At 42.5% G+C, this 25,059-nt stretch overlaps 1 protein-coding gene across 1 annotated transcript in view; it reads left to right on the top strand.

Moving 5' to 3' along the window:
* Positions 1-23,554, top strand: part of LOC124138481 (actin-interacting protein 1-like) — a 32,582-nt gene extending 9,028 nt beyond the window's left edge. Inside the window, exons 5-16 of the mRNA XM_048385158.1 lie at positions 1,653-1,833; positions 2,869-2,946; positions 3,776-3,853; positions 4,659-4,750; positions 5,665-5,806; positions 9,374-9,455; positions 10,762-10,915; positions 12,636-12,717; positions 13,224-13,328; positions 13,952-14,122; positions 15,806-15,956; positions 16,462-23,554. Coding sequence (XP_048241115.1) covers positions 1,653-1,833; positions 2,869-2,946; positions 3,776-3,853; positions 4,659-4,750; positions 5,665-5,806; positions 9,374-9,455; positions 10,762-10,915; positions 12,636-12,717; positions 13,224-13,328; positions 13,952-14,122; positions 15,806-15,956; positions 16,462-16,568 — 1,423 coding nt within the window. The 3' untranslated portion in view covers positions 16,569-23,554. The remainder of the gene's footprint in view (positions 1-1,652; positions 1,834-2,868; positions 2,947-3,775; positions 3,854-4,658; positions 4,751-5,664; positions 5,807-9,373; positions 9,456-10,761; positions 10,916-12,635; positions 12,718-13,223; positions 13,329-13,951; positions 14,123-15,805; positions 15,957-16,461) is intronic.
* Positions 23,555-25,059: the final 1,505 nt, after the last annotated feature.

Raw genomic sequence — 25,059 nt, 5'->3', positions numbered from 1 at the left:
AGCAGAAATTATTTTAAAACATTTTTTACTCTCTGGTTTGAGAGAGTGGACCCAGGGGGGATACATACTGAATACCCCAAAAAACTATCAGTACCCAATGTGAATTATAACAGTGTGATGGTGACCATCAAAACAATTCCACTTGCCCCGTAACCATGGTAACAATTCCGGACAAAGTGACAAAGGAATGCTGTAAATCTTGAAATTAATGCGTCTCCAAATTAATACGGCTGCTGTCCCCTAGCTAAAATTGGGACTCAAAATCAATGCGGCTCCCCCGACCCCATGCCCAGAGGAATGATAACATCCTTACAAGGTAGACACGATTTTATGGATAACAAAGGGAGGATAATACTGTCACAACACGATGGACAGAGAACACATAGGTGGAAGCCAATGGGACATGAAGCCAATTAAACAGGATAAGTGATTATTGCTTGATGAGTTCATATTAGGTGGATGGGATGAAATAGCCTTGATCTCTGTTGATTGATGGCTTGTGGCAGTGAATGTGAACTGCTTCTGTTAGTTTTCTTTTGGTGATATCATGGAGGTTGTTGAAGAGGATTTGGGCGTTGTCCCAGTTGATGTTGTGATTAGGACAGTTGCTGATATGGTCTGAGATGGCTGATTTACTGTCTGATTTACTGGTTGAGGTTCTGTGCTCTTTGATTCTGGTGTTGATGGGACGGGATGTTTACTTGGCTTCATGTCCCATTGGCTTCCACCTATGTGTTCTCTGTACATCGTGTTGTGACAGTATTATCCTTCTGTTGTCAACACTTACTCATGTTATCCCACTCATGTATGCAACTGTTGTTACTGTTAATCCTCTACTGTTAATCCTCCACCTACTTTATATATTCTGTACAATGTCCCTCATTCAGTCTTGCTTGACAACGGTATAAGGATCTATACCAAAACGTCACTTTTTACAGTATCAAAGAAGTTGTTATCCATAAAATTGCGTCTACCTTGTCATCCATCAACTTCCAAGTAGTGCCTATCAAACAATACATATCCTTACCTTAATCCATCCTATCCTTAATCCAATCAAACAGCAAATAGCACAGCTTATTAGTGTAAAGCTCCGTAAAAATAATAAACAGTGTTTTCCTAAAAACAACACCCAGTTTATATGTGTATTGTGTTGAGTGGCATTAAGGAAGTTCAAGGACAATAAAATAATTAAACCAACAACAGTTCACTGATTGGAGTGGTCAATGATGCCTAGTTTGACACGAGTGGGTAGAACTCTTGACCCCAGCAGTGATAACTCACCTGATGCCTATTGTGTAATTCCTATTCTTTAAATGTCTTTGTAATGTATTTGTTACAACTGCTGCTCAATAAACTGTGTTTGTGTTAATATTCATGTTGGTTTTTCCGCTATCCAAAGTGTGCAGTGAGGCTGTCTTATTGTTGATATAAATTTTGGAGACATGAATTCGAAGAATCATTAATGCCAACAAAGACCACCGCATTTAATTCACGCTTGGGTTAATATCAAGATTTACAGTATATTTGTCACTCACTAAACCGAAGCTATCTTCATGCAAAAGGTTTGTCCATGTTTGGTTGGACCATGATGAAAACGAATCTATCTGTTTGTATCGATGATCGCTGTGTTAAAGCCCATTCATTTCCTCAAGGTTCGGAGCATGCATTACATATGACTCGGGGAACAATGTGGGAGAAATATCTGGCCACACGAAAGAGGCCAACTCGTGCTCCTACAAGCCGACACGCCCCTTCAGGATTGTGACAGCGTCTGAGGATCAAACTGTCGTATTCCTGGAAGGACCTCCCTTCAAGTACACCAAGACTATCGGTGTAAGCACTTTCATCAATCTTAGTTGGCATTGTTAAATTGGCAGGTTGCATTAACTGTGTCGAACTGTGAAAGAGTATGCTTGTCATGAAGAAGAATGTGATTTGATTGACCAAATGGGGACAATTTTACCTTATCCTGACTCAGACTAATGCATGATTCAGATCCTGATCAGTTCAATTAACCCCATGGAAACGTCTTGTTAATCTTCTTGGACATCAGTCTATAGTGGGGAACCACCTCTGTACTTGTGAGAGTAGGAGAAAATCCAGAGATTTGTAAATGCGCATAGAATTATATTCCAGCTTCGACTCTTGTGTTAAGAAAAGGTCATAATCTTGACACAATCGTAATCACACATGTTCTGAATCACTCAGGGGAGCATGGGGTAGTTATGAATTGGTAACCTGACTGAAAATATGTATTTTTTAGGGTAAAAATATCATTAATACTCAAATGCTAAAGTGGCCTTCCCGCCATCCCCGCTTCCAGTATACATGTTTTGGCTGTAAGGGTAAGCGAAATGAGAGAGTGATTGTGTACCGGCTTGGTCACATGCTTCCGGTGCGTCAGCGTGGCTGAGGTGTGTTCGGGTGAGATGTTTGTCTCTGTATTTGGGAACACAGCACAGGAGTAAGATGAGATGAGCAATTAGTATGAGTCAGGATAAGTATAAAGGATATTTTTACCCTAAAAAGTACAAGTTTTTAATTTATCCTGCATTAGTCCTTAATGCTTAATGCTTACATTTACATTAGTCAAGACTAGTACAAGCAGACGCACACGCAGACACACGCACACGGACAGACAGACGTACATGGACATCATCATAGAAGTTCAACAATCTTAAACGTGACGTTAAACCCCATTTCGCCTCACCTTCACCTCATCTGTGTGTTTTATAAGCATATCTCCAACATAGATGCAGACCAATCTTCTATTACTTTGTCCATCATTTCCCCATATTTTAGACTGTGATCGTATCTGTGGTTTATGTTTTTATTATTAATATAGCTCCTTTCTCTCCCCTGTTGCAGGTCCACACCAACTTTGTCAACTGCGTGCGCTTCTCTCCCACAGGGGATGTGTTCATCACAGGTGGTGCTGATGCAAGGGTACGAGAAATAGGCCCACATGATGATCAGGGTTAGAACTGGTCTTCAGCCACCCATGCTTGCAGTAAGAGGCGACTAAGGGGATCGGGTGGACAGGCTTGCTGACTTGATGCATGTCACAGTATCCCAATTGCGTGGATCGATGCTCATGGTGTCAATCATTGGATTGTCTGTTCTGGACTTCTGTCCGACGTCATATGCCGAGTGTGGTGTTAATCAACAAACAAAGACCAACAAGGTCCAATATTGCTAGTGTGACCAACCCTTGCTATGGTCCACGGTAGGGATGCCAGGTCAGAGTATGATCCAGTACCTGTGCTTGTCGTAAGGCTCATACATTTACAATGTAACTCGTGTCACTCGTTTTGGAGATTATGTGTTTTCAGTTTGGTATTTTTTGGTATCTGATACACTGAAGATACCAGTGCAAATTACAACTTCAAAGTGAAAGAGATTACTTTCAACTTCTAATCAACATGGGGACGCAGTTGGCCCTGTCATCTCAGGCAACACAGTTAGCTATTGTCAGTTTGTTACCTCCCTTGATTAAGCGTTGCTATGGTTACAACAGTGCCAAGCTTCTCAACTATCGATCATTCCCAACAAGAGGGGAAAAGCCAAGGTATGGCAGTATTCTGCTCTTTAACACACCGAAGGGCAATTCATACAATTCCAGGCGATGCTCAGCCCTACCGGAAACCGATGAAGATGGGTTTCAATCCCAGACTCACCCTGATTGTTTTATGAGTTGTCGGCGCCTAACTTTGACAGTGATACATCTAAAGAGTTTTTCTTTCGTGACATGATGAAATGACTCTTTGTTTTCCAGGCTTATGTGTTTGATGGCAAGACTGGGGAGCAGATTGGTGAACTGGGTGCTCCAGCCCACGGAGGCGGCATCTACGCAGTAAGCAGCATGTTTCAGCTGGTCAGACAGACCATGTTTGGCATTTTTATTATCTCCCCCCGGCATATAATGCAGGAGATATAGTCTTCATCTCGTCATCCGTGTTTCACGTTGCATTTCCGGATATTAACTTTCATCCAAACTTGGTACATGTTTTAACCAGGGGCTGATGTGGTGCCTTTTGCTATTGTAGGGGCTGGGGGTACTGATGACCCTTGCTGTCACATGACTCTTGCTTGTTGCAAGAGCTGATGACAATGGATCAGATGGTCAGCCTTAGGTTGATTGGGTGTCCCACAGTATGGGGCGATGCTTGTAATATCAATCACTGGTTTGTCTGTCCCAGGCTGACTTATTACATACCACCGTCGACCCTTGAAAATCCAGCATAGAATAGGTCTTCAGCAACCCATGCTTGCAGTAAAAGGCGACTAGCGTTATCGGGTGGTTAGGCTTGCTGACTTGGTTAGTGCATGTCATCGTATTCCAACTGCGTAGATTGATGCTCATAATGTCAATCACTGGATTGTCTGGTCCAGACTTGATTATTTACAGACCACCATCATATAGCTGGAATATTGCTGAGTGCGGCGTTAAACAAACAAACAAACACCATACCACTGTCATGCAGCTGGAATATTATTGAGATCTGTGTTTAACAATCAAATAAAATAATGCTATAAATGATTCCCTTGTGTTTGTAGGAGTATTACCAGTGTCTGTCTGTATTTACGATGTTGATTGAACCGCTCCAAGTTGATACGGTATCACATTAATGTTGCCCACTGATTCCCTTCTTTCCCAGCTTGACTTCAGCCCGGATGGAAGTCAAGTGCTGACTGTGTCAGGAGACAAAACCGCCAAGATATGGGATGTTCCCTCCAGACAGCTTGTCACGTGAGTGAGAATTGCTGGCGCGAATTTAACAAACATGATGATTAACACCCAAATGACTCATTGCAGTGACATTTACTGTGCAAAGCCACAATACGTACTAATAACTATCTGTTTTCAGCAGGCATGCTTGTCATAAGAAGCGACTAACAGAATTTTGGTGGTCGGGCTTGCTGACTCGGTTGATACATGTCATCGTTTCCCAATTGCGTAGATTGATGCTCATGATGTCAATCAATGGATTGTCTATACTTACAAATAACTATATAAACATATTGTTTTGTTGCAATCTACTTATTAAACTTGATGTATTCACTGGGGGTGGTCAGGTAGCCTAGTGGTTAAAGCGTTCACTCGTCAAAATGAAGACCCGGGCTCGATTCCGGACATGGGTACAATGTGTGAAGCCCATTTCTGGTGTCACCCGCTGTGATATTGCTGGAATATTGCTAAAAGTGGCGTAAAACCATACACAATCACTTACATATTCACCAGTATGTAATGATGTATTGGTGAATTTACATATTGGTTAGTGTTTCCTGAAGCCATCAAATTTATTTCTTGGTGTGTACAATCTGTCCCAGATAAATTCTGCTGTAAAATTATCAAAACTCTGTGATAGAATTTCAGATTTTGGTTTAACATGTCAGCTTTATGTAGTCATAATACCACAAGAGTGTGAAAAGTGATAATTATTTATTTCATTTTATTGTAGGGTTGGAACTTGTATGTTTGAAAAGCATGTTAAATGTTTGAGTACAAAATTTGATAGAAAAATACGATAATGGTAGAAAGCTTCTGCAATTCTGCAGTAGGTCACTTTTTCTGCAAATCTTTCCACGATTGCAGAATTGCAGAATTTGTCTGGGACTGTACAAATATGAGTCTGTCTGTAAGGTCTGTTTATGTTGGATCAGTGAGTTCCGAATGGGCACCGAGGTCCGAGACATGCAGGTGGGCTGTCTGTGGCAGGGGTCACACATTCTGACCGTGTCCTTGTCTGGACACATCAACTACTTGGACAAGGACAACCCCACTACGCCCCTCCGTATTATCAAGGTGAGAACCTCATATCTGTAGCAATTATTGTGGAACTGATTGTGTGTCACTGTACCCTGATTGTGTATTCTTGTACCCTTATTGTCTGGTGGTTTGTCTGGGCCGGTGTGGCCAAGTGTTGCTGTGCTGTGTCTGCTGGTGGTTTGTCAGGGTCTGTGTGGCCAAGTGTTGCTGTGCTGTGTCTGCTGGTGGGTCAGGGTCTGTGTGGCCAAGTGTTGCTGTGCTGTGTCTGGTGGTTTGTCTGAGCCGGTGTGGCCAAGTGTTGCTATGCTGTGTCTGCTGGTGCGTCAGGGTCTGTGTGGCCAAGTGTTGCTGTGCTGTGTCTGGTGGTTCGTCTGGGTCTGTGTGGCCAAGTGTTGCTGTGGCCAAGTGTTGCTGTGCTGTGTCTGGTGGTTCGTCTGGGTCTGTGTGGCCAAGTGTTGCTGTGGCCAAGTGTTGCTGTGCTGTGTCTGGTGGTTCGTCTGGGTCTGTGTGGCCAAGTGTTGCTGTGGCTAAGTGTTGCTGTGCTGTGTCTGGTGGTTTGTCTGGGTCTGTGTGGCCAAGTGTTGCTGTGCTGTGTCTGCTGGTGGGTCAGGGTCTGTGTGGCCAAGTGTTGCTGTGCTGTGTCTGGTGGTTTGTCTGGGTCTGTGTGGCCAAGTGTTGCTGTGCTGTGTCTGGTGGTTTGTCTGGGCCTGTGTGGCCAAGTGTAGCTGTGGCCAAGTGTTGCTGTGCTGTGTCTGGTGGTTTGTCTGGGCCGGTGTGGCCAAGTGTTGCTGTGGCCAAGTGTTGCTGTGCTGTGTCTGGTGGTTTGTCTGGGCCGGTGTGGCCAAGTGTTGCTGTGCTGTGTCTGGTGGTTTGTCAGGGTCGCTGTGGCCAAGTGTTGCTGTGTGTGGTGTTTTGTCTGGGCCTCTGTGGCCAAGTGTTGCTGTGCAGTGTCTGGTGGTTTGTCAGGGTCGCTGTGGCCAAGTGTTGCTGTGCTGTGTCTGCTGGTGTGTCAGGGTCTGTGTGGCCAAGTGTTGCTGTGCTGTGTCTGGTGGTTTGTCTGGGTCTGTGTGGCCAAGTGTTGCTGTGCTGTGTCTGGTGGTTTGTCTGGGCCGGTGTGGCCAAGTGTTGCTGTGCTGTGTCTGGTGGTGGGTCAGGGTCTGTGTGGCCAAGTGTTGCTGTGGCCAAGTGTTGCTGTGCTGTGTCTGGTGGTTTGTCTGGGTCTGTGTGGCCAAGTGTTGCTGTGCTGTGTCTGGTGGTGGGTCAGGGTCTGTGTGGCCAAGTGTTGCTGTGCTGTGTCTGGTGGTTTGTCTGGGTCTGTGTGGCCAAGTGTTGCTGTGCTGTGTCTGGTGGTTTGTCAGGGTCGCTGTGGCCAAGTGTTGCTGTGCTGTGTCTGGTGGTTTGTCTGGGTCTGTGTGGCCAAGTGTTGAGGTGCTGTGTCTGGTGGTTTGTCTGGGTCTGTGTGGCCAAGTGTTGCTGTGCTGTGTCTGGTGGTTTGTCTGGGTCTGTGTGGCCAAGTGTTGCTGTGCTGTGTCTGGTGGTTTGTCAGGGTCGCTGTGGCCAAGTGTTGAGGTGCTGTGTCTGGTGGTTCGTCTGGGTCTGTGTGGCCAAGTCTTGCTGTGTCTATTGGTTTGTCCGGGTCGCTGTGGCCAAGTGTTGCTGTGCTGTGTCTGGTGGTTTGTCTGGGTCTGTGTGGCCAAGTGTTGCTGTGTCTATTGGTTTGTCCGGGTCGCTGTGGCCAAGTGTTGCTGTGCTGTGTCTGGTGGTTCGTCTGGGCCGGTGTGGCCAAGTGTTGCTGTGCTGTGTCTGGTGGTTTGTCTGGGTCTGTGTGGCCAAGTGTTGCTGTGGCCAAGTGTTGCTGTGCTGTGTCTGGTGGTTTGTCTGGGTCTGTGTGGCCAAGTGTTGCTGTGCTGTGTCTGCTGGTGGGTCAGGGTCTGTGTGGCCAAGTGTTGCTGTGCTGTGTCTGCTGGTGGGTCAGGGTCTGTGTGGCCAAGTGTTGCTGTGCTGTGTCTGGTGGTTCGTCTGGGTCTGTGTGGCCAAGTGTTGCTGTGGCCAAGTGTTGCTGTGCTGTGTCTGGTGGTTTGTCAGGGTCGCTGTGGCCAAGTGTTGCTGTGCTGTGTCTGGTGGTTTGTCTGGGTCTGTGTGGCCAAGTGTTGCTGTGCTGTGTCTGGTGGTTTGTCTGGGTCTGTGTGGCCAAGTGTTGCTGTGCTGTGTCTGGTGGTTTGTCTGGGTCTGTGTGGCCAAGTGTTGCTGTGCTGTGTCTGGTGGTTCGTCTGGGTCTGTGTGGCCAAGTCTTGCTGTGTCTGGTGGTTTGTCTGGGTCTGTGTGGCCAAGTGTTGCTGTGCAGTGTCTGGTGGTTTGTCTGGGCCGGTGTGGCCAAGTGTTGCTGTGCTGTGTCTGCTGGTGGTTTGTCAGGGTCTGTGTGGCCAAGTGTTGCTGTGCTGTGTCTGGTGGTTTGTCTGGGTCTGTGTGGCCAAGTGTTGCTGTGCTGTGTCTGGTGGTTTGTCTGGGCCGGTGTGGCCAAGTGTTGCTGTGCTGTGTCTGGTGGTTTGTCTGGGCCGGTGTGGCCAAGTGTTGCTGTGGCCAAGTGTTGCTGTGGCCAAGTGTTGCTGTGCTGTGTCTGGTGGTTTGTCAGGGTCGCTGTGGCCAAGTGTTGCTGTGCTGTGTCTGGTGGTTTGTCAGGGTCGCTGTGGCCAAGTGTTGCTGTGCTGTGTCTGGTGGTTTGTCTGGGTCTGTGTGGCCAAGTGTTGCTGTGCTGTGTCTGGTGGTTTGTCTGGGTCTGTGTGGCCAAGTGTTGCTGTGCTGTGTCTGGTGGTTCGTCTGGGTCTGTGTGGCCAAGTGTTGCTGTGGCCAAGTGTTGCTGTGCTGTGTCTGGTGGTTTGTCAGGGTCGCTGTGGCCAAGTGTTGCTGTGCTGTGTCTGGTGGTTTGTCTGGGTCTGTGTGGCCAAGTGTTGCTGTGCTGTGTCTGGTGGTTTGTCTGGGTCTGTGTGGCCAAGTGTTGCTGTGCTGTGTCTGGTGGTTTGTCTGGGTCTGTGTGGCCAAGTGTTGCTGTGCTGTGTCTGGTGGTTTGTCTGGGTCTGTGTGGCCAAGTGTTGCTGTGCTGTGTCTGGTGGTTTGTCTGGGTCTGTGTGGCCAAGTGTTGCTGTGCTGTGTCTGGTGGTTTGTCTGAGCCGGTGTGGCCAAGTGTTGCTGTGCTGTGTCTGCTGGTGTGTCAGGGTCTGTGTGGCCAAGTGTTGCTGTGCTGTGTCTGGTGGTTCGTCTGGGCCGGTGTGGCCAAGTGTTGCTGTGCTGTGTCTGGTGGTTTGTCTGGGTCTGTGTGGCCAAGTGTTGCTGTGTCTATTGGTTTGTCTGGGTCGCTGTGGCCAAGTGTTGTTGTGTCTGATGGTTTGTCTTGGCCGGTGTGGCCAAGTGTTGCAGTGTCTGGTTTTTTTTCTGAGCTGGTGTGGCCAAGTCAACACCATGCTAGTGTATGCCAATTATTAAATGTATAATGCTTGTATGACATCAGGTTTCCTCCCAATTTGAGCTGGGTATGAGGTAACTGAAATATTGTTCAAAGCTATGTAACCAATATGTTTTAGTAAACATTGTCATTAAATATTTCAGGGCCACAACAAGCCAATCACAGCGCTTGCTGTCACGACAGACAGATCCAGGATATACACGGGTACCAGCGAGGCAGCTATTAATATCCTTACAATTAGAAACTAGGTAGCTGAATATATCCAGGCGAGTGACAATAATTGTTCAGAGATGCCAACAATTATCCTTCTAGTGTGATAATTACACTTTTGAGCCTAAAATTATGCAAGTTTGCTTGTTCTCCCCAAATGTTTTGCACTTTTTTTCATGAATTATTAACACGCTTAAAATATGGAGATCAAATTGTTAATGTACTAATAAAGTGAAGCATTCGACAGGGAACTAATTGCATGTACAACGATATTTCTAGAAACACCACTAAGGTTGTTGCACCTGGTTATGGAACTTCTATTTCCAAGTACTTTTGTGTTGATGTTGATGATCAATTTGTTTTAATGTTTAGCATGTTTAGGCATATTAAACCATTCAAACTTTTTCAAATAGTGACACTGTCCTGTGCGGCTAGCATCAAACCATGATTCACATGTGTCTAGGTTTAACGAAAACGTTGAAGCGAAACCTGCACCATGGTACTATTTACATTTTTGGAATTACACTTTTGGGTTGGCATCTGCTTTTTGCTCATCTTCCATGTGCAGGATGTTACTTGGTGAAGTCAGCAATGAGTTCATAGAGAAGACACTACAGCAGGGTGGGGACTTTGCATTACATCACTGATACAGGCTAATTTGCATGTCACGTGACTGGACTTTTCTCTTGTAAACAAACACGCTTATTCTGAAGGAGGAACCGACTGGCCTAATACAGTCTTTAGTTGCGCTTTATGTATTGTTTTGCATTATTGTATAGATATGTCATTAAAGCTGCGACAGTGAGGTGCATGACCAGAAATTTAATACATTAAAGTATTGCAAGCTCTCTGTAGGGCTTCGATGACAGCACATGGTGCCGTACAACCAATGTAAACAAACTACACACATGGAAATAGTTTTTCACGTTTTAGGATATTTTCGCAATGAAAGTTAACCATTCCATGACATATGTTTATCTAAATGTGTAGACACGTCAAAAATGAAACAGATGAAAAACATATGCAACACAGTAAACTACGGTTATAACGAACCTGAAGGGACCACTAAGTTTAATTCGTAATAACTGTAGTTTGTTATAAGCATACATACAGCATATATACAACAAATGGTCGGGACTGAAAAATAAGTTCGTTTTATCGGTTAGTTCGTTATATATGTGTTTGTTATAAACATGTTAACTGTATCTTGAATGGACTGTGTAAGATGTGACAAATCGTCACATGGTGCTGGCCTGTGGAAGAGGTAGACGCATGTAACTCTGGGTAGGAGTGATGTAGAGACTTTCCTTAACATGGTCACATTACTGGAACGTGTCCTCCGGTGAGTCGGAAGAGATGAAAGGTAAAGGTCATTCCTCCCAGGTGCAGGACATGTCGATGGACGAGGACACATTCACAACTGTTGGCTTCGACGACACACTGAGGGACACCAGCGCAATCAGTAATGAATATAGGTAAGTTTGGTAGAACAGTGTCTCCAATCTCAGGTATAAACTGAATATTGACCTGAGAAATATGGCTTGAAACCAGTAAATTCATGGGCTGATGGTTCTTATGATATGATATTCCTTCGACCAGTAAGCATTCTCTCACCTGTACTGTACACACCTCTCAGTTAGCCTGATTGTTGACTTCTGAACAAGAACATTAAGGGATCATCCATATTTTGGGGATATTCTTTTGTGGTGGAGACTGGGCACACAATTTCATGAAAATATCTGATTTACTTATCTTGTCAAGGACGTACATATACAGGGCAACACACAAACACACAAACACACAACACACAAAACACTCGACACACAAACACACAACACACAAAACACACAACACACACACAACACACACAACACAACACACACACACACACACAAACACACACACATGCTCATGATGTCAATCACTGGATTGTCTGATCCAGACTTGTTTATTTACCGATCTCGACAAATAGCTGGAATATGTGTGAGTACGGCGTTCAACAAAGAACATAGCAAAGAAACAAACAAACCCTGACAATATAGGTAACACCATATGTCTGAACAAACAAACCCTGACAATGTAGGTAACAACATGTCTGAACAAACAAACCCTGACAATATAGGTAACACCATATGTCTGAACAAACAAACCCTGACAATGTAGGTAACAACATGTCTGAACAAACAAACCCTGACAATGTAGGTAACACCATATGTCTGAACAAACAAACCCTGACAATGTAGGTAACACCATATGTCTGAACAAACAAACCCTGACAATGTAGGTAACAACATATGTCTGAACAAACAAACCCTGACAATGTAGGTAACAACATATGTCTGAACAAACAAACCCTGACAATGTACGTAAAAACATATGTCTGAACAAACAAACCCTGACAATGTAGGTAACAACATATGTCTGACCAAACAAACCCTGACAATGTAGGTAACAACATATGTCTGAACAAACAAACCCTGACAATGTAGGTAACAACATATGTCTGACCAAACAAATCCTGACAATGTAGGTAACAACATATGTCTGAACAAACAAACCCTGGCAATGTAGGTGACAACATATATCTGAACAAACAAACCCTGACAATGTACGTAAAAACATATGTCTGAACAAACAAACCCTGACAATGTGGGTAACAACATATGTCTGAACAAACAAACCCTGACAATGTAGGTAACAACATATGTCTGAACAAACCCTGACAATGTGGGTAACAACATGTCTGAACAAACCCTGACAATGTAGGTAACAACATGTCTGAACAAACAAACCCTGGCAATGTAGGTAAAAACATATGTCTGAACAAACAAACCCTGACAATGTAGGTAACAACATGTCTGAACAAACCCTGACAATGTAGGTAACAACATATGTCTGACCAAACAAACCCTGACAATGTAGGTAAAAACATATGTCTGAACAAACAAACCCTGGCAATGTAGGTAAAAACATATGTCTGAACAAACAAACCCTGACAATGTAGGTAACACCATATGTCTGAACAAACAAACCCTTGCAATGTAGTTAACAACATATGTCTGAACAAACAACCCTGGCAGTGTACGTAAAAACATATGTCTGAACAGCATGAACTGCAACATCCTTCTGAAATGAATAAAAAAGGGAAAAAAAATCAAAAACAAAAAAAGCCTTATAGTTTGATTGTTGTTTCAGTTTGAACAGCAATAAGCTGGACTCCCAACCGAAGAGCGTCAGCAGGAAACAAGGAATGTCGGTTGTGGCTTGCATTAACCATGTGAGTATACACACATTGACGATTCATTTGTAGCAGCTTTGAAAACTTTGCCTATCACTGATACTTGTGAAAATGGTTTGATGATAGTTGTTGTGAGACTTCATTAGGATACACTGATACTACAATATGCTCTTGCAGTGCTAGTGTCCCGAGGGGATTCTCCGTTAGAATAGGTCCCCAGCTACCTAAGCTGATCATAAAAGACTAACAGGATTGGGTGGGCAGGCTCGGTGATGGTGTGTCATCACAACTCCAATGACGGGGATCATTGCTCACAATGTCGGTCAATGTATTGGTCCAGGCTTGATTATTTACAGGCTGCTGGAATATTGCTAAGTGTGGCAACACACATGCAGTCCTTTTGTCGACTTGGTAAATGAACCTATCACACTCTCTGTCTGTGGACCAGGGTAAAATACAAAATACAAAACCAGGTTTGTGTACAATATGCAAATTAAATTGCCATTACCCAGTTAATGTCTGATGTCTGACTGTCTGTGTTGTAGGTGATGGTGTTGGAGGGAAATCACAAGCTGTCTGCGATTCCTGCTAAGTTTGATCCTCAGTGTGTGGACATACATCCAGGCATGTCACAAGTAGCAGTTGGAGGGGTAAGTCACAGCAGCATCAATGTATTGAGTGCACATCACATCCCCCCTGCCCATCCCGACCCCTCATCTCATTCCACACTCTCATCCCCATCCCACCCCCTCTCCCAAACTCCCAACCCCTCATCTTATTCCACACTCTCATCCCCATCCCAACCCCCCTGCCCATCCCAACCCCTCATCTCATTCCACAACCTCCTTTCCATCCCACCCCTCCTCCCCATCCCATCCCCCCATCCCATCTCCCTCCCCATCTCAACCCATCATCTCATTCCACACCCTCATCCCCATCACATCCCCCCTGCCCATCCCAACCCCTCATCTCATTCCACACCCTCATCGCATTCCACACCCACCTTTCAATACCACCCCTCCTCCCCACCCCACCCTCTCCTCCCCATGCCTACCCCCTAATCCCCACCCCACCCATCCTCACAATCCCCCATCCTCCTACCCTCACCCAAACCCACCCACCCTTCCTCCCCTCCCCCATCTCTCACCCTCAACACAAAGTTATTCTCATGAGATAAACACAGATGTGAAAGTTTATGCCTGAAAACTAGGGAATACTACTTATATGAGGAAAACATTATCTAAGACCACCCATGACTTTATTTTATTTTCAGAGTGATGTGTTTGTGGTGTACCAACTCAGTAATGGTACTCTGTCTGAGGTGAAGAGGATCTCAATTCCTGAGTGTACAGTGAATAGCGTCCGGTACTCGCCAGATGGCGCCATCCTTGCCGTTGTAGGGTCGAACAAGAGGGTCATGGGCTACAGTGTTGACACTTATGAGGTGAGTGTGTGTTGTGTTGATCAAGTAATCTTTATCTCTGGAGCTCCATCATGAGCGAAGCCAACGAGGCTGAAAGAGAGAGATGTTTCTGTCTTGTTTTTTATGGGGTCAAAAAGGGGTGGAATGAAGAGTTGTGCCCCTTAGCCATGTCAAGATCCACTAATATTCACATTAAATTAAAAATATATCAGTAACATTCCTGGGCATATGGGTTTCCCCAAGTACTAAATGTAGACGTCAATGTCACTTTGCTTTCCTTCAAAAACGAGTTGACATATCATCAGTTTATGAACACTGTCCACAGCTGTGTCACTCAATACTTGATCTAACAAGTAATACTTTCCTCAAAACTTAGGGGCATAGGTGGCCCAGTCGTCTAAGGTCCCGCAATTCACTGTGCAGAGTTGCGTCCCTTGGGCTCGCCAGAAACCTATGATTGTGTGTTCGAATCCCGGATTGCCCCGATTATGTTTCTAGGTTTGTCAGCACCACACCCGTGCTCGTGATTTCTACGAAGTGGTAAACGTCTGAGATCTGCATCACTTCGGGCTTTCCTCCCACATTAAGCTGACACGCCGTGATTTAACTCGAATACTGTTGAAAGCGGCGTTAAACCCAACTCACTTACTCCATATTTATGGACATTGCAAGGGCAGGTAACTCTGAACAAATTTGCTGACATGGCAAGGCTTTAAAAACGTTAGGTAATAAGTGACTGGCCCATCGGATTATTACTGATGGCCACTTTATTCCTGTCGTGATTTGTGGTTAGAATAGATTCCCAGCAACACGTGGTGCTTGTAAGAAGAGGTTTGTGGAGCCTGAGGTCACTTCATTGAGCCTGGTTGATTGCACATCCTCGTGCCACAATGATGTGGATCATTGCTTGCTATATCAATCACTGGATTGTCTGGTCCACACTTAATTTTCAGGCTGCCGTCATTTGAGTGCGGCTATAGACAACAAACAAGCCAGTTTAACATGGACATGCTGTTTGGGCAGTGACCTGATATTTCACATTATAGCTAAAATGGATAGAATTATCATTAAACCGCCCGCATGTTATCAAAAATGAGCTGGCCACTGTAACTTGATAATGCCCTCATATTTCTTGATGAGAGCTGGCAATTTCTTTACGTCATATGATAACGAGCTAGCTCTTACTTTGTTGTTAAACATGTTAAAATCTAATGAAAAATATTAAAATGCTCCAATATCTTGTTTTATTTCAACCTAGATCTGTATCCGGGGAAGAATAGGTCTTCAGCAACCCATGCTTGCCGTTAAAGGCGACTATTGTTGTTGTAACGGGATCGGATGGACAGGCTCGCTGACTTGGTTGATACATGTCATTGTATCCAATAGCGTGAATCGATGCTCATGATGTCCGTCACTGGAATGTCTGTTCCAGACACGATTATTTACAGACTGCCATCATATTGCTTGAAAATTGCTAAGTACGGCGTTAAACAACAAGCAAACAAATGAAATATTTGAACCTCACCAAAAAAGACTGTTTCCAAAGTTATGCCTGGAAATTTGACAAGATTGCTTTCTTGTAAGATGATTGAAAATCTTGCACTTAATTGTTTCAATGTTGCAGGAATTGTTTCAATGTTGCAGGAATTGTTTCAATGTTGCAGGAATTGTTTCAATGTTGCAGGAATTGTTTCAATGTTGCAGGAATTGTTTAGCTCTGTGGCTCATGCTGCCCGTGTTTGTGACGTAGACTGGTCACCTGACTCGAGTCACTTAGCAACCTGCTCTATTGACAGCGGCATTGCAGTATGGATTCCGGTGAAGTCGTTGCAGAATAGAGTAGCTACAGTTAAAGGTATGTTACTATGGTTACTGTATGTACTTGGCTTGGACTAGACTTACAAACCAGCCTTGACCTTCTCATGTGTTTTATTCTCAAATTCTCAATGTTGTTTTGAGTATATGAACTTAACTTCATTGTTGAAAAAATAATACATACACAGTTTTGCTGTATACAAAACTACATAATTGGACATACACATGTACACACGCAGACAAATTTGCAAGATGAAAGGTTTTCGTAAACATCATCCAATCAAATTCAATGATTCACCCCATTACTGTCAACGAGGTCCTTGATTGTTGTTCCGAAGCCCATTGGGCCGTTAACGCTAATTAGCATCTGGTGATTACGAGGGATACTTGAAATGGCGCCGGCAAGACGAGCCTACAGGGGCATTTGTTTGTCATCCCTGAGGCTTGAGTTCTATTCTGGTGTCCCCTGCTTTTATTTTGGTGTAGTATTGTAAAAGCAGCATAAAACACTTCTCACTCACTCACCGACGATTTTATCCCACCAGATGCTCACCAGAAGAGCTTCGCCAACAAGATCCGGTGGTTGGACAACAACACTTTTGTGAGCGCGGGGCAGGACTCCAACATCAAGCAATGGAGTGTACAGTTCTGATGCAACTTATAGATGATGCTGTCTCCCTGTTTACATCGATTAGCAATTTTCTCACCAGTATTTTCCATTCATAACACCAATTATCATAATTTCTATATGTATGAATATTTTGATTCCAAACTTTGGTTGCTTTCAGTGTGTTGTTATTTTATGGTTAACAGTTACCAGGGCTCGATTTAGCTATAATAGACCTATTATTGAAAAATGCTTCCAGATATTTTTGTCTGCAAATGCATGTAAAAAGATTTCAAATGTGTGTCTGACTAACCCTTACTTGGCCACACAAATGGATCTTTGAACACACACCAATAAATTCAAGTTACCAAACTGCATCACCAATCCCTGTGTTGTGTGTAACATGCTTTCTTAGGCTTCAAGATTATGTGCAAGTTACGTTTTACAGCAATGTGGCATTAATTTATGTGACACTAGCAGCAGACGGGGCTATGTATCAATTGTGATAAACCAAATAAACTGCACATGGTGCAGTTATGTCAAGTTCCTTAAATCGAGCCCCGGTTTCCATGCTTCTTGATTATTCTTGTTTGTAAATATGAGGCTTTCTTCATGGAGGCCTAGTCTTGTTGTGAAAAAATCTTAATTCTGTGGGGACATCTTCAGTCAACAGTTTATGATGATTTGTGATATGTTGAAATGTCAAGACATATTTTCACAAGTAATATTTGACTGTCATAAGTCTGTGTTGAAGCATAGCAGTTCTGATTGTTTTAAGTCTGTGTCAAGGTGTAGGACTTATGACTGTTGTAAGCCTGTGTTGAAGAATAGGCTATTATTATGACTATTATATCACTATTCTCTCTATACAACAATTGGCCATAGGGCCAAGAGAGGTGCAGCAAGCTCCAATTATTCTTTGGGAAGGGTGTGTGTGTAATTATTAGCAAGATGGTAAGAAAATTGCCGATTAAATGTGAAATGGTGTGATAAGCTTGCTGAGAAGTGCTGCCAGCAGAATGAGAAGGCATCATTGTATGATGTCTCGCTAGACATATTATGAAATCACCATAACCTATTTCTCAGGAGTAACCTCTGTGCACTATGCTTGTATATACATGTATTAGCATCTACTGACCATGCTCGCATACCGGTATTTGTGTTGTAGTCAGCCCACAGTCAGATCAAGACTGATCCTAGTGCTAGAACTACTTTAGGCCTGGATGTCGGTGCTAGTTTCATTGTTATTGTCAAGAAGTAATTCTTTTGTAATTATGATGTCTGTAAAAGATCCAGAAAATTGTAAATGTTTAACTACTTATTGATGTTTGAATTTCCCCAAACCACCCTCAGCCTGTAATAAATGATTATATTTTTGTTTATATTTTACTGGTCAAATCGATAATGGAAGTTTCTTGGAGACGTTCATTGAAATTACCTGTAGTACTGGCCATCTTAAAGGCTATATCAGAATATATGGGTTTGCTAATGGCCACCAGCTGGGTTTTTAGTAATTAATCTCTTTCTCTGCCTACCGAACAAAATATGTTGAATTCCTTTTCTAATTCATGACAAAAACGTAGTCCTTGTGTTAATTCAAAATGCATTTAAAAAACAAAATTAGCTTTAAGACAATCAGAAGCAATTTAGAGACATATTTGAGTGAAAGAATCTAAGAAACAAGTGTAAAGGTGCCCTTTGGGAAGGCTAAATGAGAACGTAAGGTTTTTTCAGTTACCATATTTGTTGTATTAGTGCCACACTCCAGTAAGTGCCCCCGACCAACTTCTAGACCAGCCTCAAAATAATCTTCATAAGCGCCCTGTACATTTAAACATGTAGGAAACAGTCAGTACTTTCTTGTGTGTGTTACAGATGTTTTTACAGAAAACACAGCAGCTTAGAACACATTTAAAGAGGGGTGTGTAATTGAATAGTCACTACAAGTATTTACAAGGCACACCTCGTTGTCAATAATCCTCATAATGTTTGCAGCGCCACGGGTGCTTATTACTGCGAATATGGTACTTGGAGTGTTGATGGAGCAACCTGCATCCTATTATGGTATTTTGATTGCATTTGCATTTTTATTTTTTTCATTTATGAATATTGTTATGATACAGCAGCCAGATGCCAGAGATGCAGCAGGATACCGGAACAAGACGTATATCTGCAGGGGACAGCTCTGCCTTCAGCCCCTTAACTCTGAAGTACATGTATATTTGTACAGCTGAAACTTAATAAACATTGCAAAGATGCTTGTGTTTTGGATGCAAGGTACACTGCATTGCATGCAGAACCTGCTGTTATGAAACTCTAAATCATGTGTTCATATATCTGAAGCAGAATATTTGCCAGCTTCATGAATAAATGGAATACTATTCTCATGACAACATCTTGAAGCATTCAGTCCAATTCCGTTCCCACTTGGACAATGATGATATCCCTATCATATCCCATACTACTTGAGTAGTATGTTATATGAAGTATCACATCTTGTGTATTCTCCAATGATGGGGTGTCCATAAGGACATGGTTCAAATTTGTAAGAGGAGTGGCTACCATTGGTGATTTGCTCAAGGCTCTGGCCTTGACCTCTCCTGTCACTTATTGTGTACAAAGTTAGTCATGATAATATATTTCTTGAACTTTGATCAAAGGTTATTATTTGCAATGTGGATATTTCAGTGCTTGGTGTGAGAGTGTTAGTATGTACACAGTTTACTATAAGTGCCTTTGAATTTTGAAATTTTCACTTATTATGCTATGAAGGAAATAATTTGGCATCTGAATGTTATACCTTCCTGATTTTGATTGAATATGTTGAACGATTCGAAAGACATTGTTGAATAAGTTAGATTTGTCTTGCTGGTGTGAGTAACCATGGTAACAAAGTCTTCATTGTAATAATATTTTCTGTGTTTACAGTCTTTTTAAAAAAATGTTGGTTTGTAGGTTGGAAAATAATTAAAGACACATTTTTAAGTATTAGTTATTGTGCCCAAACATTTCTGAATATGTTCCCCTGTTTGCAGTGTTAAACAGGTCTCATTTATCTTGCAGAGTAAGTTGGTTGATCCATGAACTAAGTTTCGGAAAGGCTTTGCCTAAGACTTAAAAAAAACATATGCTTTGAAATAATTTTATCTAAAAAAAACTCATGACAGTTTGATCTTTATAGTGAAAATAAAATATTTAATGCTATTTGTTAATGACGTTAATGCACAATGCAGTTCTGAGGTTGATCAGGTCTCAAGTGCCCAGAATTGAGTAGTGTTTGGTGTAGATAAAGCTTGCTTCTTGTCCATGAATGTCTCCACAGCTCTTGCCAGGGGTGTAGTGTATGCATTATGTAGGCATTATGTAGGCATCATTTAAAACACCACTTAACAGTCAAGAGATGACCATCCACAAATGTCTTTCAGCTTTCAAGGTTTCCACACAGAAGCATTGCTTTGTTTAAAGTATATTGTGCTAATTCAAGATGTTGTTGCATATGCTTGATACATCTACCGTATTCAACCCAATAAGCGCCCATGTCCCAATAAGCCACCCCCCCCCCCCCTGTTCCCGGATGACCAAGTAAGATTTACTCACCTGTTTTTTACATATGGTCAAGAATCTTTTGTAGTCGGTTAATGAGGAGATGTTCACCAGTAAAACGTAAGTAACAGTTATCTCTAGCCCCCCAGCAACAGAAGAATATGGATAGGCTTACTGATGCATTTAAGCCAATTTGACTCTGAATTGGTCCCAATAAGCGCCCACCCCTTCTGTCTTTATTTTAAGCGCCCTGGGCGCTTATTGGGTCGAATACGATATTTCATTTTATTGTTCCACGTTGAATCGGGCTTCATACACTGAAGTAATCCCTTTAGTTGAACACTTTGTGCTTGTTTTGTTTTCAAATAGAATTATGTAGCTGTACAACATCTGTGCAAGTGTATATGCTTATTGCTATGATCACCTGAAAACACATTCAGTGGCGATTTAGTCAGTTTGTCAGCCTATTTTTTGAAAATATTAAAACAACTGTATATAGCTGAAAAAAGCATGAGGAGAAAATGTGTTCGACTGAAACTATATATTTGATAGAGAAATGTTCATGGAATATATGATCCATTATTTTATTAAGAATAGATTAGGTTGTTAGAACCAGAATATGTTTAGCTAATATTTCACGTGGACTTAGAAGTTTGTATTGGCCATCCCTTTTCCTAGCATCTACAAGGAGGTATTTGCATCAACTTCTGACGGGCCACAACAAAGAAAGTAATTTTTGTCAGAATATATATGGAATTGGTGTTGCTGTAACATATTTTAGAAGATTTAAATAAAATAGAAAATTCCTTCATTGGACGTTTGGGCACATAAGTGAACCTGTAGTTGAGGGTGCCACAATTTGCTGTGCAGAGTTGTGTCCCTTAGTGCCTGGATCTGCTGGTTGTTGGTTCAAATCCCATTTTAATCCTGATTATGATCCTTGGTGTGTTAGTACCTGTACTGGTAGGTTTGACAGGTATTTATACAAGTCCGTGGTTCCACACAAGGAAATGTCTACGACCTACACGGTTATTTTTCTTGACATGTGAATTTGACGCATTTCTTTACTATTGCAGTGCAACTAATTAAACTAATCGTATATCAATGCTTCTTAGAGTTTCATTATAATGAGGCATAAATGCTTGTTGAATTCCAGATTATGATAGTTGGTTTGTCAGCACCATACTATTGCTGTGAGATAACTGTAATACGGATGAAGTGTTATAGTCATTCCTTATCGTGAACATAACTTAAATCACTACCAGATAGGGTAACACAGGGTGTAGATTTTACCATTTTGATCAGCAAGTCATTGTTTAGACGTGTGCATGGCCAAGTAATGTCGATGTAACCACAAACAGATAGGGTAACACAGGGTGTAGATTTTACCATTTGGATCAGCGAGTCATTGTTTAGTCGTGTGCATGGACAATTAATGTCGATGTAACCACAAACAGATAGGGTTACACAGGGCGTAGATTTCACTACTGTGATAAGTCAGACAGTGTTACAGGGACAGTTGGTGTCCTTCATCTGTAGAATGTTATGCAGTGACTGTAGGAGAACATTTCTGGTCAAAGGATAGTACGATACTGTGTTCGGGGGAGACCACTGGAATAATCAAATTTTATGGCTACATAAATCTTGAAGATTTAATGAAAGTGTTCAGGTATGTTCATATGATTAACACCTAGCTTTTCCTCTTTGTATACCTTAAAAATGTTGAACTGAGATCATCCAGAACATCAGTATGGCTAAAACAAGTGAAAAAGGCTGTTTTTTTTAAAGTGAAAATCTAGCAATGAACAACACTAACACCTTGTTTTTAACTCTCAAAACTTGTTCTGACTCAAATATGAGAAAAATGCTTCCTGAAAACCTGGAAGATGAGCCCTTTAGACACACTATAGCAGCCCCTTTAAATTTGGTGTTGTAAGTCCAAATCATGCCAGTGATGCAAAGAGCAAAGTCTATTTCTAACGACTTCTGAAAACTTTTTTTCCTAAATGTTACAGTTAGTCAAAACCTTCCTCGTGATTCTTGTCCTTTCAAGTCTGGCATTATGCACAATCCCAACACGATTTCATCTGCCATGAGACATGGTGGATCAATGGATGTTTTGGTACACTGCCGGTTCAGCTGGCAGGCCCAGGGGTATGTGAATCATTGATGAAGCTATCAGTGTCCATCTTTGATTAGTGTAGTTAGCCTTGTTACATTAATGTTGTGTACTTCATAACCTTTCTGCCCCTGCCCTAATATATTTTTCATTTTTAAGCACTTTTTAACAAAGTTTCAAGTCATATTTTTTTCACAAGATCCCAACTTTATGCATGCACTATGCCATTAAGAGTGTCAGATTCTCAGGGGACCTAGCTGTGGCCTTGGAACAGTCTCTTCAAGCTTTGATTCGCAAGAATGTGGCCAAAGGTACATTAGAATCAGTTTTCTTATTGGTTTGTAGAAGGCATGGTTGGTCTATTTGTCTGAGGTGCCACAATTCTCTGTGCACAGTTGCCTCCCTTGGACACTCCAGATTTTGGGTTCACATCCTGGGTTCGCCACGATTATGTTTCAAGGTTTGTCAGCGCAATACCCGTACTTGCTTGAAAGATGAAATGAAAAATAAACTCTTCTACCCAGCTTGAAGAAGGTTATAAGAAAGGTTTCAACGAACTAGTCTCAGATCTTTGGTGGCTGACTAGCAGGTAACAGTAGATATCTTGTATGACACGCTCTAAACAACACAGGAATTGTTGGATATAGTTTTATTCCCACAAGTTGTAAATGGAGGGAATATGGTGATCGGTCTGTAATCATTTCAATTTCAGAAACACCTTGCATTCATTTGCACACATCCGTGTGGTGAAGTGGTGCTTTTTTCATTTTGGACTTCTTATTTTGGGGGGCTTTTGTTTCTGAAGCAGCACTAATATACATTTAATATATTTGAACACCTTTTTACACATGGTGATATGGTGTCTTGATTCAATGGAAATCAGTAGAACTTGTTGCTAAACAGACTTCAGAAAAGTAAGCGTGAAAACTGTTTTGGGACAGAAGGTTTTCGTCTTGCAACGGAATAGTTCATGTCCATTGAACAGGGGACTGCGGAGGTGCACGTCGTGTTAATGCTCTACGTGTATAAGTCTGTGAGCCAGTGCACTGTTGCCAAATAGCAAACCTTCCACCCCTGCTGTTATCAACTACATGGATAATGCAGTCCTTGGGTATGGTTGTCAGGGTGTGATTGTCCTCAAGTTTGTTTAGCAGGAAGCAGGGTAGGAGTAGTTGGAGGGGGATCATCTGGTGAAGGTCGATGCAGAAAGGATGCAGAAATCACTGGTTTCATAGCAATATTCTTGTACATCGATGAAGAACATGTGGATACCTTTCGAAGTTGGATGTGCTATGTTACTAATATGCAATGTGGCTGCCTTGAAGCAGACTGTAATATATTTAGCAACTAGTAAAATAGATAATGTATTTGTGTGTGTTTGTTCTGTATTGTGAGAAGCAAAGGGTCGTTCATTATGTGGAACAAATATAGGCCTGGGATTTGTAGCTTTTCTGGCTTCAACTAACGTGACATTTTTTGTTATTTTGCAACTTACAGATTTGATGGATCAGGGCCGAATCAGCTTAATTTCTGTATTCATGGTATTTGTCTGATTTGGATCAAATACATTGTATGTGGTCCCTGACCACTACAAACACCACTACACACTACAAATAATCAATGATATGTATGGTTGTCTGTGATGACATGGTGGCTCTCCAGCACCCATCCTTGTTGGTTGTTGAGTGTTCATAACGTCTGACCTGACAGACTCATTGTTGATCGTGTTATCAACCACTTGTCACACAGCCTGGACCAGACTATTTACAGACTGCTGTGACAGCTGGAATACACTGAACCTCTCTTAATACAGATGCTACTGTTCATAGTGAATTCATCTGGACTAAAAACTCCGACGACTGTGACGGGACCACCTCCGTGCTTAAGTGGTAGAGCATCCGCCCGGGTTCGATGCACGGCCTCGTCATACCAAAAGACGTTAAAAGATGGTACTTCTTGTCACCCTGTCTGGTGCTCAGCATTAGGGGGCTAAAACAAGGCTCGGAGTCTAAGTGGGGTATCTCAGTGAACTAGCACCATAAATCGGCATCAGTCCGGACTAGTACAAGCAGCTACACACACGTGCATGTAAAAGTGCAATAATCTTGAACGCGATGTTAAACCCAATTTCACCTCACCTACTGTGATGGACTGTTTCCAGATCCTCTTGGACAACGTTAGTGTAAACTGATGCAAATATCCTGGCCTACAAATGTTGCATCATGATTCAAATGAGTGAAGGTTGTTTAATGTGGCAGCAATACTCCAGCTGTATCTGTAAGTTAAGTGAAATGGGGTTTAACGTCGTGTCCAGATTATTGAACTTATATAGTGACATGCATGGCCGTGTGTGTGTCTCTGTCTGCTTGCACTTGTATCATGGCCCCCCGTAATTAACCAGCTCTGGGCCAGACTGTTTTGTTTGTTTGCTGTTTAATGCCACACATGGGTACAAGAGGAGGCTGGATACAATGGAGTCTGGACCAGACAATCCAGTGACTGATAATTGTCCACCAGTACAGTACCAACCAACTCACTGAGCCTGACCACCTGATCCATTTAGTCACCTCTTTAATACGTCAAACATGGGTTGATGGGGACCTATTCTAACCTGGAAACCCACAGACCAAACTGAAAACAACAATCCATGCTACAGTCCGTTTGATTCCATCTGAGACCGATGAATTGCTCACTAACTCAAAATCTAATAATTGCAACAAAACCAAAATGTGCACAGCGACATGAATTGGACAGATTAACTCTGATGGTTTGTCTCATAATTTTGGACACCCGAATAAAAAAATTGTTTAACAAACGATCCTCATATTGTTGACATTTTTCGCCATCCCATACCAGGGAGGACCAGTCGCTCAT

This window comes from Haliotis rufescens, unplaced genomic scaffold, assembly GCF_023055435.1.
Source record: "Haliotis rufescens isolate VD_foot unplaced genomic scaffold, xgHalRufe1.0.p SCAF_54, whole genome shotgun sequence".
NCBI classification, from domain to species: Eukaryota; Metazoa; Mollusca; class Gastropoda; order Lepetellida; family Haliotidae; genus Haliotis; species Haliotis rufescens.
This window is presented reverse-complemented; position numbering and strand designations above follow the sequence as displayed.